The 14,969-nt window shown below is 57.6% G+C and overlaps 1 protein-coding gene across 3 annotated transcripts; it reads left to right on the top strand.

Annotated features, from left to right (window-relative positions):
- The first annotated feature begins 9,824 nt into the window (after positions 1 to 9,824).
- On the top strand, positions 9,825 to 14,450 carry LOC117647218 (stress response protein NST1-like). 3 transcript variants are annotated; one of them, XM_034388860.1, is made up of 11 exons: positions 9,825 to 9,949; positions 10,183 to 10,328; positions 11,221 to 11,580; positions 11,660 to 11,871; positions 11,969 to 12,074; positions 12,181 to 12,271; positions 12,567 to 12,611; positions 12,705 to 12,943; positions 13,018 to 13,335; positions 13,421 to 13,702; positions 13,783 to 14,450. In XM_034388860.1, exons 2-11 carry the CDS (start codon positions 10,224 to 10,226, stop codon positions 13,996 to 13,998), a joined length of 1,974 nt encoding a protein of 657 aa, XP_034244751.1. In that variant the 5' UTR covers positions 9,825 to 9,949; positions 10,183 to 10,223; the 3' UTR covers positions 13,999 to 14,450. The 3 variants fall into 3 exon arrangements, with proteins under 3 accessions (XP_034244751.1, XP_034244752.1, XP_034244753.1); XM_034388862.1 differs by lacking the exons at positions 9,825 to 9,949; positions 10,183 to 10,328 and adding an exon at positions 10,339 to 10,473; XM_034388861.1 differs by lacking the exons at positions 9,825 to 9,949; positions 12,567 to 12,611 and having other exon boundaries at positions 10,104 to 10,328.
- The last annotated feature ends 519 nt before the right edge of the window (positions 14,451 to 14,969 follow it).

Below are 14,969 nucleotides of genomic sequence, written 5' to 3'. Positions count from 1 at the left end.
CGCTCGTATTCGCAGAGGAGTCAACGGAGTCAATGGAGTCAACACACTTTTGGTCTGTTTCTCTCTCCCCGCGCGTCGCCTAGTCTCCAGCGCGGCAGCGCGGCAACGACAACAACAACAAACCCACGACGGCACGTGCGGCACCGCGCGGCACCGGCCTGCCTGCCTTTTGGCCTTCTTGGCCGCGGCGAGGAGGAAGCGGCCAAGCAGCGTGCTCCGCGCCGGACGGACGGCGGCCGCCGCGAGGGCGTGAGTCACCACCGCCGCGGTGCACCAGTCGCCACGCCGCGCCACGCCACGCCAAGCCACGCCACGCCGCGCCACGCCGCCGCGCCACGGCTCTTTGTTCTCGACGCGGAGATCGCTTGCATCGCGAATATTGGATCGGCTGGACACACGCCGCGCCGCCACGCGGCTGCAGTGACTGTTGCCGAGCGGCGCGCCGCCGCCGCATCCGTCTGGGGCAATCCGAACCAATCCGAACGGCGCTTCGTCCCTCTGTCTCTGTCTCTCTCGCACTCGCACCCCGACGGGCCGTGCGAGAGAGACGGACAGAGCGACGCCGTGGGGAATCAGCCTGCTGGGGCAATCCGCACCACCTGCACGTTCACAATCGCAGACAGGCAGGCGGCAGGCTGACGCACTCACACGGCGACACTGGGCACACACAGACACAGTAGACGCACACACACAGGGCCACTGGGCACACACAGACACTGTATAGACGCACACACACAGGGCCACTGGGCACACACAGACAGGGGTAGAAGCACACACACAGGCGCACACACGTGGCGGGCGAGGCGGCGGGTTGTTGCCTAGTGCCTTCCCACCTGGGCCATGCCAGGCCATGCCTGGGCTGTCTGGCTGTCTGGGCCGACGCGGCGTAGCCTAGATACGACTATCAGTGGCGCGCCAACCCGATGGCAACATAGCGACAAAGTCTGTAAGTGCGTCAAGTACGTGCACTAGTTCGTAACGCTAATTGTTGCTAGCAAAGTCCGCCGCGCGGCGTCGCGGACCTCTGCCCACTGCTGTCTCTCTCGCACCCTCAAGGGGACGCCTCGTGAGTGCGAGAGGGACAGGCCAAAGCACGCTTTCTCGAACGAACATCCCCTCCCCCTTTCTTTTCCTTGTTGCGGCTTTTCCTGATCAAACTGCCAGAGGGTGGAAATTGATCCGGGGCTGCCGTGACGGTGACAAATTAAGAGCGAAATCGATACGCGGTGCGCGGCGCCGCCGGATCCTTTCTTTCGGTCTTTCAGTCCAAAAGTCCAAGCCAAGGGCCGGTAGGGCCGGTGCGTCAGCATGGGGGATGAAACAGGGCTCTGACGTCAGCCCGCGTCGCCCGCCGAACGGCACGACGGCCAAACGAACGGCCGAATGATTCCGAGAGTCGCTTTCGTCGCTCTGTCTCTCTCGCACCTATGCGGCACGCCCCGTGAGTGCGAGAGAGACAGCGCGACGAGAACGGCTCTCGGAATCGGTGCGACGCACGTGGAGGGAGCGGGGTGGCCGGCCCGGCCCGGCCAGTGTGGTGGTGCCAAGCCAGAGAGATAATGACCGGGGTGCCCACCGCGCCCTTCACTTCCAGCGCGTCGCGCTGTCTCTCTCGCACCTACACGGCACGCCCCATGAGTGCGAGAGAGACAGCGCGATGACGGAAGCGCCACCAGTGGCCGTGCTCCCCGCTTTTCCACGCGAACACTACGTACGTACGTCGGGGAGGGGATATGCCGCAGTGGAAAAGTTGCCGCTAATGTTTTGGTGGAAAAGCTCGCCGACGACAACGCCGCGCCCTCGCCGTCGTGGAAACGAACTCAACGTGAGCAGCGCGCGTGCGCCCGCAGCAAACAGAGTGTTGTCTACGCGCGCGAATGTGTGAGTGTGTGTCGGTGTGTTTGTTGCCGTGTGTCTGGGTGAACCTGTGTGGGCGGAGGGATCCAGCGCGGGGTTGAAAGCCGTTCAACACACGGCACGCGCGGGGTTGTGAGGGGTTGCGCGGGGCCGTGCGGGTTTCCCAAGGCCGAATCGGAGGACATGCTACCCTCCCCCCACACCGCAAGGCCCCGCCGCCCCCAGCCCCCAGAAGCAAAAGCCCAGTGTACCACCCCAGTCCCAGCCCCCAACGCACGACGCCTGCTGCTTGCTCTTCCCAGGGGGCTGCCGGTGGGGCTCTCTCTCTCTCTCGCACTCACGGGGCGTCCCGCTTGCGAGCGAGAGGTGCGAGAGAGACAGAGAGCGCGTCACTCTTGGCCCTGCTGACACTGGCTGACACTCGGACACACGCATTCGCACGGAAGCAGCGGTCGGCAGCGCAGAGAGTTTCCCCGAGCCACGCTCATTTTGCCGCGCACAGCCACTTTCCCTTTCGACCCCCCCCCCCCATTTCGACTTCCTGCCCGCCCCGCACGCACACAGGAGCAAATGGAGCGGCGGATTATATGTGTTTGTGGGTAGTGTGTGTGTGTGTCTGCGTGTGTGTCCGTGTGTGGCATGGGATGCGCTAGCCCAGCAGCCCCGGCACTGCCCGGGACTCGGTGGGCATGACGTCAATGCGTTCGGACAACACGAAGCTCGGAGCCAGAGAGCGGGAGAGAGAGGGAGGGGGGGGGATGATGCCCGGACTGCTCTAGGGCCCTCTTCTGCCTTCCGTCCGCGTCCCCCACGTCCTCCTGGTGCTTATTGTGCACGGTACTTATTGAGTAACCTAAAGTGGCAGAAGAAGAAGAAGAAGACGAAGAAGAAGAAGTAGAAGAAGAAGAAGAAGAAGAAGAAGAAGAAGAAGAAGAAGAAGAAGAAGAAGAAGAAGAAGAAGAAGAAGAAGAAGAGAAACAGAAGGCTCGGTGGGGTTGTTTGGCTCAGTGGGGTTTTTGAGCGCTAGGGGCCCTGATCGGCGCGCGCCCCCCCGGATGGCACGGCGTGTTGTGAGGTGCGGGGTTCTACGATGGCGCGCCGAGCCACCTCAGAAATCCCCTGTCGGCCGGTATCGCGTTGCAGCGCCAGCGAGCGCCAGCCAGGCAGCGCCATTTGACTGCGGAGCGGAATGGCGCAAGCCGGCAAATCTGTGTTTTCGGTCCCCGGCCGGCTTCCAAAAGCCTCGCGGGTGAGCTCAGAGCGGGCTGACTCCGAGTGGCGGGGTTGTCTCTGTCGCACCCGTCGGCCGTTCCTTATGAGGTGTCATGCGTGCGAGAGAGAGAGAAAGAGCGACCGTTCGGATTCGCTTTCCAGATAGAGATAGCGCGCCGTTATCGCTGACAAGGGCAGCCTACATTGTTGGAGTGTTTGCGTTTTGTCTGATCCCTTCGCCCCGCCACTGTACTTCCTTCCCCGGTACATTCCAGCAGACTCATTCCGAGAGTCTGTCTCTCTCGCACTCGTCGGGCGTCCCGTGTAGGTGCGAGAGAGACGGAGCGACGACTCTCGCGGAGTGAGTCGGGGCGCTGGGCCTAGTGACCGTCCGGCTGGCCGGCCCTGCCTCTCGCCTGCTTCTGCCTGGATGGACGTTTCCGTCTAGTTTGACCGCACGCGGCGCACGCGGCGCACGCACAGACGCCTCCGTTTGTTGCTGACGTCCGAAAGTCCGAACACGGACAAAGCAACGGCGAAACAACAAAACAACTCGGCCGAGAGTGCTGGCTGTGCCTGGCTGGGAGCTTCCATCTCCCGTGCCGCCATCATCTGCCATGTTTCCATGTGGCCGTGCCGTGCCGTGCCGTGTCTCGGCGTGGGCGGCGTGGCGTAAGACAAGACACCTTGACACGGTCGCAGATCGGGAGGTGGTCACTTTTTGTAAAAGAGTAAACCTGCGATAGCCAAGCACAAACAAGAAGAGCAAACAAAAACGGTTTCCCTCAGTCATTCCGGCAAGGTGGGCGTTTTCAGTGCAGTGGTGTTGCGGAGGATCGTGCGCTGAAGTAAGCTGTGTCCGAGTTTCCGTCGTGGCGGAGGGAGGAGCCACTACTGTCGCTGCAGTTTTGGCAGTGTAGTAGGACACTAACTTTTGCCCGGGTGCCCGCCAGCCCAGGTTGTACCGGGTTCGCTGTTTAGCGACTCTGGGGCGCTAGGCAGCGCCATTTGACTGCGGAGCGGAATGGCGCAAAACTCTGTGTTTTGACCGCCGCCACCGGTCCTCTGGCAAATCCACTGTGGGCTGGGCGGGCGAGGGGATCGCGGCGCTGGGCGCATCGCGGTCCCAGATGAGGGTCGAATCGAAATAACTTGTTTACGGAATAGAGGTGCTCGAACTCCCCCTCCCCCTCCCCCACGCCACGCTATGCGACACTGCGAATCCCACCGAATCCCAGGCCATGTTGGCCGCCATGCTGGCCATGCGCGATCCACGTGAAATGGCCGGCTGCTCTTGCGTCAGGTGGGAGAGGAGAGAGAGAGAACAGAAATAGAGAACGACAAAGAGCAACAAAGCCACGGGGTGGGCCGGCCGGCCGGTGTCGGGGTGACGACATTTCCTCCAAATGGACGAGTCTCGGGCGCGCTACACTGTATCATCATCAAATTAATTTTCCGCCGGATTATGCCAATTACAGTGTTTAGCGGCTAGTTGGGGCCCGATCCGACGAAAGTCGAAGCCGGGCAGTCGGGGAGCATAGACCACCGGCCCCCTCGCCTCGTCGGGCCGCCGGACGTAACGGTGCGGGAAGCAGCCGAGCCGAGCGATTCCGGTGGATCGTTTTGACGTCGCTCTGTCTCCGTCGCACTCGAGGGAGAGACAGAGCGGCGAGAGACGGTCCTTCGGAATCGATCGTCAGCATCGACTTCGATTTTTCGAGTCTGCGAGTTCGAGACTTTCCGGTGTACTGGCTGGTGTAGCGCACCGAGCCGCACCGAGACTGTTGCCGTGTTGACAGCGCCGCGTCCTTGGCTCGGCCATAACAAAACGTGGTATTTTGGCCCGTGCAAAGTGTTGCCGCCGTTTGGTTCCGTTCGTTGCCAGACCCAGCACACCACCAAGCAGGCCTCAAGGCGTCACGGTCTCCCCCCACCCCCTTCAAAACGCGCCGCGTGTTATTCCTAGCCGCACATATCTGGCAGAGGTGGACGACAAGTGAATAGCGCGATCAACTTTGGAAATAACACATCCGAGAATTACTCCGTGTTGTTGGCGAGCCCGAATTCGTATTTTTAGGGCCTCGCGTCGTGATGTCGCGGTCTAGTGCGCCGCAGGGTGGCCGCGCTCGTCACGGCCACCTTTCAGAAGAAAAACAGGGAAAAACAAAACAAAAGCAGAAAATCGGGGCTCACCTCGCATCCCCTGCTGGCATTCCGCGGAATTCCCTGAAATTCACTGGAACTCCCTCTGGCATCCCAATAAAAGGACAAGACAATTCGTTTTTTTTATTTTTTTTTATTTTTAGGTTCCTGCTGTTTTTTTTTGTCTGTGAAATAAAAGGCTTCGACGATATCCATCCTGACCGCGTCCCGACCCGGGCGACAAAGGGGGGTGGCTTATTTTCTGGCAAAAGCAATCGGGTTTGGGGGAAGGGGGAGGGGCGCATATTCATCCCTGGGCTTAAAGAAGACGACTGATTGGAAATAATGAGGTCCACTAAAAATAGGCGGGCTTCACTAGTGAAATGCTGGGGAGGAAAAAAAGGGGCGGGGGAGGTCGAGTGTCACTTCTTTTTATCTCTCGCCAGTGGAGTGGCTCGGCTCCTCTGATTGAGGCAGCAGAGCTACACGACGCCCGGGGATTTAGGCCAGTCGGATAATTACTGGCAAGATTCGGTTATCGAGTGGTGCGCACGGCGCTACCGCGGTTCCGGCCCCCTCAGGGGAGACGCGGCAGTGGGCCAGAAGACCGGTGGGGGCGGCTAAAATTCCGGACGCGATTTGAGTTCCAGAGTCGCTAAGTGGGACTCGAACCGAACGTGTGACCCCATCAATGGATTGCTCTGCGAACGAGGTGGGGTCACACGCTCGATTCGAGTCCCAGTTAGCGTCTCTGGAGCTCAAAACGCGTCTAGAGTTTTGGCCGTCTGCGCCGGTCTTCTGGCCCACTGCGCGAGGGGCTGCCCTGCTTCTTTTCGGCCGGGCGAACAATGAGGCTTGTTTACGACGTCGATGTGCAGCTGACAGGCTATTCATTTCCTCACCAGCGGCACAAAGTCGAACCTAATACCGATCATGATGTAGCCGGAGACTACTGTAATCGAGAAAATAATTCCCCACGCGCGCGGCGCGCGGGGGTAATCGCAACATACGAGTTGTCGAGCATCAACAAGCTGTCTTTTTCTTTTGCGGTTTTTTTTATGTCTTTTTTTTTTGCCGAGCCGTCAGGTTCGCGCGAGGGCACCGCGGGGCACCGCCGGGCACCGGCAGCGACTTGCCGGTAGTGGATGGACGGACACGTGCGTGGCGAGTGGCAAGGGGGGGACTGCCACCGCCACCGCAGTTACAGTGTGAATGACTTCACGACGCCCCAATTCACGGCCGAAGAAAAAGCCAGTAGGGTTATCGTCGCCACAGGCTGCGGCAGGCGAGGCGCGTCGTCGCTACCCCGCGCGCGAGGGACTGGCTGAGACTAGCGTCGCTAGCGTTGCGGGCAACCCCGGGCCTCGGGGTCTCGACGGTCTCGGCGGGTCGTTTCGGTTCTTTCGGCGGCGATAGTGCAGTGCCGCAGCAGACGGATTCCGAGAGTCGTTTGCGTCGCTCTGCCTCTCTCGCACTCACGGGGCGTCCCGTAAAGGTGCGGGGGAGAGAGCGCGACGAAAACGACTCTCGGAATCAGTCCACAGAGGGGCGCACAGCGTGGCACGACGTGCGTGCCCCCGTGCATGTGTGGCCCGGGCTTGTTTTGACGCACTATCAGTGGTAGAAAGAAATAAGAAATGACACCGGAAACGGCCTGGGCAGACCCAGACGGCGGCCCAGTGGCAGTGTAGTGGCAAGGAAAGTCACAGGGGCGGCCGGAGCCATTCCCAAGGAATGTCTCCCTCGCACCCCCACGGGCCCCCCATCAGTGCGAGAGAGACAGAGAGACGCAACGATCCGTCCTTACTGCTGGGCAGGGGGGCGGCCTGGGGCGGCACCATGGAACCGCGAATTGGGCCCGGAGCCGGATAGCCGGATATCGGCTGGCCGCCCGATCTTCCCCGATCTTTGCAAGGCCGCGCTGCCTCGCTGCCGCGTTGGCCGAGTTGGGCCAAATCGTCCGAAATCCATTATAGCGCTGATGGGCCTGGCGGAGCGGCGGGGCTGCGGCAGCTTGCCCGCAGAATGATTGCGAGAGTCGTTTTCGTCGCTCTATCTCCCTCGCACCTGTGCCAGGCGCCCCATGATTGCGAGAGAGACAGAGCGACGAAAACGACTCTCGGAATCAGTCTACACTGGGCGCCCGCCTCCCCCGTCGGTCCATCTTCCTTTTTGTTGTTCCATTGTGCCTACACGCGCGCCCCGTGGCCCCGTGTGGCCCCGTGCGCCTCGCCCTGGCCGTCAGGCCATCAGGCCTTCGGGTGAAATTCCCGCCCGAGTTTCGTCAGAATTCCGCGCCGCCCCTCCATGCGTTGGCAGTTCTGCCCCGCCGCGCCCCGCCCCGCCCCGGCGTGTTTCTTGTAAGTACATTCCGCTGTGCCTTGCGCTTGCACTGATAGCGGCCGGCCGGGGCGGGCCGGGGCGGGGCGGGGCGCGGCGGGGCGGCCGAGGCGCGATCATACTACACACTCGATGGGGCGACAGATAACGCGCGTCTCATTGTCTGGCTTACATGTGTCCACCATGTCCCGAGGCGAGGGTGCAGCCCGTGCAGCCGCCCCGCCCCGCCCCGCCCCGCCCCGCCACGCATCGGTGCTGCCGTGCGACGATAAGCAGTGCCTGTTTTGGTTGGCCCGCCATCAGCCGGGCCAGCCGACCGCAAGCTGCACACACAGGGGCGCATACCTCGGGGGAACTTCCTCGTCCCCCGGTTGGCTTCTGGTGGAGCTCTAGAGGCGGGCAGGGTTGGGGCTCGGGATGGTCGGGTTAGGCTGGACGGCAGGGCGCAAGCTTGCCCCTGGAAGTGCCCCTGGACACTGCTGCATCGAGACAGGGCCCCGGGTTAGGCTGGACGGCAGGGCGCCAGCTTGCCCCTGGCAGTGCCTAGGTGAGGTCAGGACACTGCTGCATCGAGACAGGGCCCCGTCGAAGGTCCAGCCAGGTGGAAGCGACGGTGCTTGTGCTCGTCGCGGGTTCGAGCCCCACCCCTTCCCTTTTGTTTGGGGCTCCGCCATGGCTGCGCCCCGTTGTTCCTTCCGCCTGCGCACAGCCTCGCCTTTTCAACCTGCAGTGCCCTGCCGTCGCTCTGTCCCTCTCGCACTCACGGGGCCCTCCGCAAGGGTGCGAGAGAGACAGAGCGACGGCCCGCCGCCCCTTTCAGTCTCGCCGGCGCCTTTCAGCGCGACCATCGCGCGGAAACTCATCCGGCAGAGTGAGCGCAGCAGCGCAGCGGACATTCCGAGAGTCGTCGCTCTGTCTCTCTCGCACTCACGGCGCGTCCCGTGTAGGTGCGAGAGAGACAGCGCGACGACTCTCGGAACCAGCCTGCTGGAGCGAAGGGACCCTTCGCCGCTTCGCCGCGCGGGCTGCGCTCAGCAGACCCGCCATCCCCAGCAGGGCTTTCGTCGCGCCGTCACTCTCGCACTCATGGGACGCCGCGCAGGCGACCCGGCGGCCGTGCGGGTGCGAGAGAGACAGCGCGACGGGACGCTCTTTCAGTGCTCTGTCGGGCTCTGCCCTATCTCGCTGAATGGCCGGGCTGGCGCGGCTGGCGCGGGTTCAACACCCGGCCGGGCCGCTCGACTTGCATGTGCACTGTGCAGCGGCCGCCGTGGCCGCGGTCGGGCCACCGCCTCCTTCTAGTCCAGTTAAAGGCAACCGACGGCGGTGACGAGGCGGGGCGGGGCGAGGCAACCTCTGCCTCCCGCGAATGGCTATTTCGGGACACTGCCCTGGCAGTGCCCTGGCAGTGCCCTGGCAGTGCCCTGGCCCGCGGGGGCAGCGGGGCCCGCCTGGCCTGGCCTCGCCGAGTGCAATTCGTGCCAATTCGCTCGTCGCCGCGTTGGTCGCGCCCGTTACGGCCAATCAGGGCTCGGCTCTGCCCCGTCCTGTCCGTCCCGGGAGTGCCCTGTCCTCCGAGCCGTCACACGCACACACGCACGCACACACACAGCCGCGCTCTGCAACTGGAGCACGCGGCGAGCACCCGCCCAGCCAGCCAATCCGAAACGATCGTTCCGTCGCACCTCAGGGAGCGTCCCGCAAGCGTGCGAGAGAGAGACAGAGCGACGAGAACGGTCCTCCGGGATCACTGGAAAGGGAAAGGGAAGGGCACTGTGCGGGTAGCTACAGTGCCTTGCGGTGCCTTGCAGTGGCGTGCCTGGCAGACGTGCAGTGCCGGGCCGGGCCGTGCACTATCGGTGCACCACGCACCAGATAAAAGGGCGTCGCTTGTTGGTGGGGCTCCGAGGCTTTGAGCCACACGCTGCACTCTCTCGCACCCATACGGGACGGCCCGTCAGGGCGAGAGAGACAGCGCGACGAAAACGACTCTCGGAATCAGTGGGGCAGCCGCTCGCTCGGCCGCCTGCTTTATGTTTGAATGTTTTCCGGGGGTGGCGGCGCTGCGCGTTGCGCCCCTCCCTTCCCCCTCCCCCTCCCCCTCCCCCTCGCCGCCCTGTCCGGTGCTCCGACCTCCGCGTCTGCGGCCTTGGGGCCTTGGGGCTTGGGGCCGCGGCAGGCCGCTATCAAAGAAGGAAGACTGATAGGACTCGTCGAGTGCCGCAAGTGCATCAGCCTGCACGGCCTGCACGGCGTACAGTGCATCAGTCCGTCCCACCTGCCCGCCGCGTGGAGAGGGAAAACGCGGGCTTCTGCCCGTCTCTCTCGCACTCGAACGGAGCGCCCCGCCAGTGCGACAGAGACAACGCTCTTCTGGATCGCGTCGGCAGCGATGACGGTACTCATTGCGGCCGTGACCCGCACGATGTCAGTCCTCCTCCACGCCGGTTGCCCCGGTCTTCCCTGCGAGCGTCGCGCGTCGCGTTTGCGCGACTGTACGGGATGCTGGGCGCGCGGCCGGTGGACTCCCCGGCCAACAGGCGCCTTCCCGCCTTCCCGCGCGTCGCTCGACAAACGACGAGCGGACGCCGTTTTCAAACTTGTTTACTGTTTTGAATGACGCTGGCGCAGCAGAAGGAACGCGAGTGGGTGTTCGACGAGGTGCCGCGGCCATGGACCTGATGGACCTGCGTGCCTTCATCGAGGGCCAGAAGCACCGACTTCGCCAGGACCGGGCCGCGCTGCGCTACGACCACAGTGCCAAGCCGCCGCCGGAGGCAAGTGTCATCCTCATGCTGGCGAGGTTATGTTCGTGTCGCTCTCCGGCTGTCCGGGTCGTTCTCGCCGTTCAAACTCTGACGCGGTGAAATGATTTCACTCCCCGCTGTCAGGGCTCGTCTGGAAATCCCCGGTCGGAGCGTGGTGCGTGCTCGGGGCGCCCAGAGGGCCGCGCTAGTTGTGCCTGTCACGGTTGCCGGCGGTTTCGGCCCTTTCTTTGCCTTCGCCCATGACACGGGACTTGGACCTGGCGACTCAGTTTTTGTCTGTTGCGTGCCGCACGCGTTGCCTCCCTACCTCAACGCCAGCGCCGCCGCCGTCACGGCCCCGCCCCGCCCCCGCCCCGCCCCCTGGCCCGGAGTCTTGGCTATTGATTGTCCTGGCCGGCCAGCCAGCCCCGGGCAGCCCGTCCTCGGCCCGGCCTCGGCCCGGCCGTGCCATACTTTGCCCCCATCTGCAACCCCCGGCCCCGACGGCCCCAACCCCTGCCCGGCGGCCGCGCCACCTTCAAGCTCTTTCGCCTTGGAGGTTGCATGCCAGACTGCCATTAGTTGGCTGGAAGTCTCCCTCCCTGGGGGTTGCCGTAAGAACTGGCGCCTCCCAGAAGGTGCCTTGCAGCTCCGCAGCTCACAGGCCTGTGAATCCTGGGGGTGTTTGCAGGCTGGTTCTCACAGCGTGACTTAAGTTGTGTCGCCTCTAAGTTGACAAGCCTCATTACCCTTGAAAACAAGGTGCTGTGTGCTTTATTTCGTGCCTAGCAAATACCATTTCTATATCAGTCCTCTGACACAAATATTGTGCAGACTAGTTGTAATTTTTATGTATGTCGGAATGTATTTTTATGGTTTTGAATTACCGCTTGAGTGTAATTATTTTTCTATTGTGTTACAGAATTTTTTGCATTCTTCATCTCCAACAACATCAAGCCAGAACACATCCGTCAATGAAGAAATAGAATCGTCCCAAGTGTCAGCTTTATTGTCTGAAAGGATTAATAACCTTAATAATTTCAAAAGTCAAGTGCGTACAAATGGGGAAGGAAATGAAAATTTTGACTACCAGCTGGAATGCAGTACTCAACCTGGCAGTCAAAGTGTGTTAGATGAAAATATACAGAAAGGTGAAAAAGAAGCATGTGAAGAGCAGCCAAGTAGGGACCGTGAGGTGGAGAAACTTCAAGAAAAGTTTGCATCAGTACCCTTTTGGGACAACTTTGGCAGATCAGCTACAGCAAAACGGTGGAGTTCCGATGTAAGATTTTTTTGTCTTTATAATTTGGTGTAAAATTGAAGATGTATTTAATTTTTTTTGAACACCTTTCAACTCACAGGCTCCAGGTGCCATGGTGCGGGTTGGTGAATTTTCACCAGCAAATCCTGATCTGCAAGCTCCAGGCAAAGCTCTTTTGGGTCTTGGAGAATATGAAGAGCGTCGTCGTCAGTTGTTAGAAAAGAAAAAGCAGGAGTACAAAGAATATTTGTCGCATTCTAGAAATGTTTTACAAAGGACTGATCACCTGGTGCATCATGCTCCACAAAAAAGGTTTGGCTTCCTGCTTAAAAAAAAAAAAAAAAGAAAAAAAACCTGTTGAACTCTTTTACTTGCTTATGAATGTTAATTGTTCTCTGTTGCTTTACAGTGACTTGGAGAATTCCAATGCTGTAAATGGCTTAATGCATAAAGTGACTGATCATGTACCTCCAAGTATTTCTGTGGATGCAGCAACTCAAACTGAAAGTTGGTTGGTAAGTAACACTTGCACTTGAAACTTGCACTTTTTCTTCTGTAAAAAAACAAATTAAATGTGAAAAATAAACAACATCTTGTACAATAAACTTACAATTGTTGCAGACTGAGCAAGCCAGCAGGGATACCCAACCAGCTCAGGTTACACTGTCAGTTAGAGACTCTACCAGTCCCATTCCACAGCTGAGCCCTAGAGGTGTGTATTATCAAATATATTTTTGGCATGTCAAAAGTAATTCTTATAGGCACTAAAATTTCACATTTATGCTTTTCCGACCCTCCAACTTCAAATAAATGTATTTCCTTTTCTAAGCAGTCTTTTCAGTTTTGTCTGCTTATGTGTTGTAAAAATGCTTGAAAGTTAAAATATTTGCAAGTAAATTCTGTTGACATGGTTTGTGCACTTAGCTAACATTCTCTTTCTTTCTCTCTCCTATTGCTTTGATGGTGCTTATTTGGGTTCCTCTGTCTCTGTGTGATTATGGGGTTAGACAAACTGAACATGGAGCTCCGGCATCATTGTGCACCGTGTTTTGGTACGTTTGAGGGACTGAGAATGCATGCAGCTCCTTGCTTAGCTCCCAAACTGCAGTGTAAATATCAAAAACTGTGTGTCTCTGTTTTTGCAGTTTCCCGGGCTCATTCCTCTCAAACAGCAGAACAGCTGCCAGATGCAAGAGTCCGTCAACTGCAGCTGCAGGAGGAACTGCGACAGCAAATTGAGGAGAAGCGTCGTCTTGAAGCAGAGAGGCGAGAGCAGGAGAGGTTGGAGGAGGAAGCCCTTCAAAGGAGGGTTGCCGAGCAACAGGCACGGCTTCAAGCCGAATATGAAAGAGATGAAAAACTACGGAGAGAGCGTGAAATTCAGGTAAGACTGAAACCAAACCTCTCTTTGTTTCCTTCAAAGTGCAAATTTTATTTTAATGTTGTTCGCACTCACAGAAGCAACAGCAAATTGAGGAATTCCAGCGTCGTCAAGAGGAGTTGAGGGCTGAATCAGAAGCCATAAAGCTTGAAGAAAGGCGTCAGAAGTTAGAGGCTGCAGAGGCATTCAATCAAAAGCAAATGGAACACGCTCAGCTAGACCCATCAAAGGTGGCTAGGAATGCTCATCTAGCCCCACCATCAGAACCAGCACCACTGTCAATTCTGAAGAGCACTTCCCCACCTCTGCGTAGTCCGAGGAGAACAGCAAGAGGCTCACAGTATTCCGATGAATACTTGAACCCTGAACCGCTGTCACCCAGAGCATTAATCAAGGTAACAAAAAATTTTGAATTCATGTTCTTCTCATTGACCAGTCTTACTTCACAGATTTGCTTTCAATAACTGTGTCTATTTTTAGGTCTTGGAAGGACCTACCTTGCCTAAGCAACAGGCTTACCTCGAAGACTCTCTCCCCATTCCCCTGATGCCTGCCACTCGAAGATCCCCCAAGGTGTCGCCCCAGAGGTCACCCAACCGGTCACCTCAGCGCTCCCCTCGGCGGTCTCCGCATCGGTCACCACACCATTCGCCCTCCCGCTTTGTGGCCGCACCGGCCCTAGCTTCCCGTCGCCTGCCCAAGGCCCAGCCCAAGCCCAGAGGACCAAGCGAAGCCATGCAGAATTTGGAAGAACGCTGGAAGGTAGCAACACTTTTACTTACATCACTTGCTGTATCCTGATCGAATTGGTATTAACTCTGGTCTTACTTTTGCATGTGCAGGTTCCTGCGGTTCAGAAAAATGTATGCACGCGGGGGAAACAAAGTGCCCAAGACAGCAACACAGGAAATGTGCTGACTCAGCTTGGCGCTTTCAGGCGCCAGCTTCAGATGGAGCACATGCGTATGGAGGAGAAGGTTCGAGAAAAGCACCAACCCAATCAGTACCACCAGCAGGTGTATCAGCAGCATAGCTCTCAGCGCAGCAACTACATTTGAACAAAGTTTTGTTTGTGTCATTTTTTAAATGTCTCCCCTTTATTTATTCATGTCTTCTACATAAGCTTTTCCTCTGTGATAAGAATTAAAAATGTTTATTTTGTTAATAGTGATTTAGTGCTAGCCTTGAGGCTGTGTTTAGATCTTTTGTATTATGTTGAACGACTCCAGTGTTTAAAATAGTCCTTTTTTGTTGCTTTTTTTATTTTTCATTCATTGTTCTATATTTTAAATTGTTCGCAAATATTTGCATGATGAACTATGCACTCGAATAGCTTTAAAGCAGATGGAATGTAATTCCCTATTCATTGTATTTTTTAAAGTACCATTGTATATCAGATATTAGATAGTTTTTCTGTTTTTTGTTTGTGGGGCTTCCAAGCTTTTTGAAAAGGGTCTTTTTTAAAAAGATATTCTTGTCAGATCTTACAAATAAACATGATTTAAACTGATGCAAACTCTTTCATTTGTTTTCCCATCCTCCTATGTCTGGAAAAAAATGACAAAACACAAGCGAGAAGTGGAATGTGAAAATAACTGGGCGAGCCGTATGAAAACAGAACACCAATACACCGGCGAGCGACAGCGACACTGCTAGACAGAAAGTCATTTTAACACCAAATAGAATGCCTCAATGACCATTTGCCACCGGGCATCTATTTCTTAGACCCATAAGAAGGTTCCTTGTGAATTTCAGACAAATCTGAGGTGGTCGACCATTTTCATCTGAAAAAGCTAAGGCTTTTGGGCCAAAATTTTTTAATGTCTCAAAGTGCAATATGTTGTGCTAGAGCACTCCCTCATGACTCCAAACAATATTTTGAGGATAATTTAGGACCTAAACAGTAGTTTTCCAGCAAAAAACTGGATTCATTCGACCATGCGCCTTAAGGCAGGCAACCCATCGTCCACAGCCTAGTGGGGGCAGGCAGCCCATCGTACACTCCCTCGTGCCGGAGCTGCCTGGGTTA

This window comes from Thrips palmi, unplaced genomic scaffold (genome assembly GCF_012932325.1).
Source record: "Thrips palmi isolate BJ-2018 unplaced genomic scaffold, TpBJ-2018v1 HiC_scaffold_2, whole genome shotgun sequence".
In the NCBI taxonomy this organism is placed as follows: Eukaryota; Metazoa; Arthropoda; class Insecta; order Thysanoptera; family Thripidae; genus Thrips; species Thrips palmi.
Note: the sequence above shows the minus strand (reverse complement) of the source record. Positions and strands in the feature narration are given on the sequence as shown.

Coding starts and splice junctions, on each gene's coding strand:
- LOC117647218 (XM_034388860.1), top strand. CDS start 10,224: ATGGACCTGATGGACCTGCGTGCCTTCATCGAGGGCCAGAAGCACCGA. Junction 12,944..13,017: donor GGAGAGAGCGTGAAATTCAG/GTAAGACTGAAA, acceptor TCGCACTCACAG/AAGCAACAGCAAATTGAGGA. Junction 13,336..13,420: donor CACCCAGAGCATTAATCAAG/GTAACAAAAAAT, acceptor GTCTATTTTTAG/GTCTTGGAAGGACCTACCTT.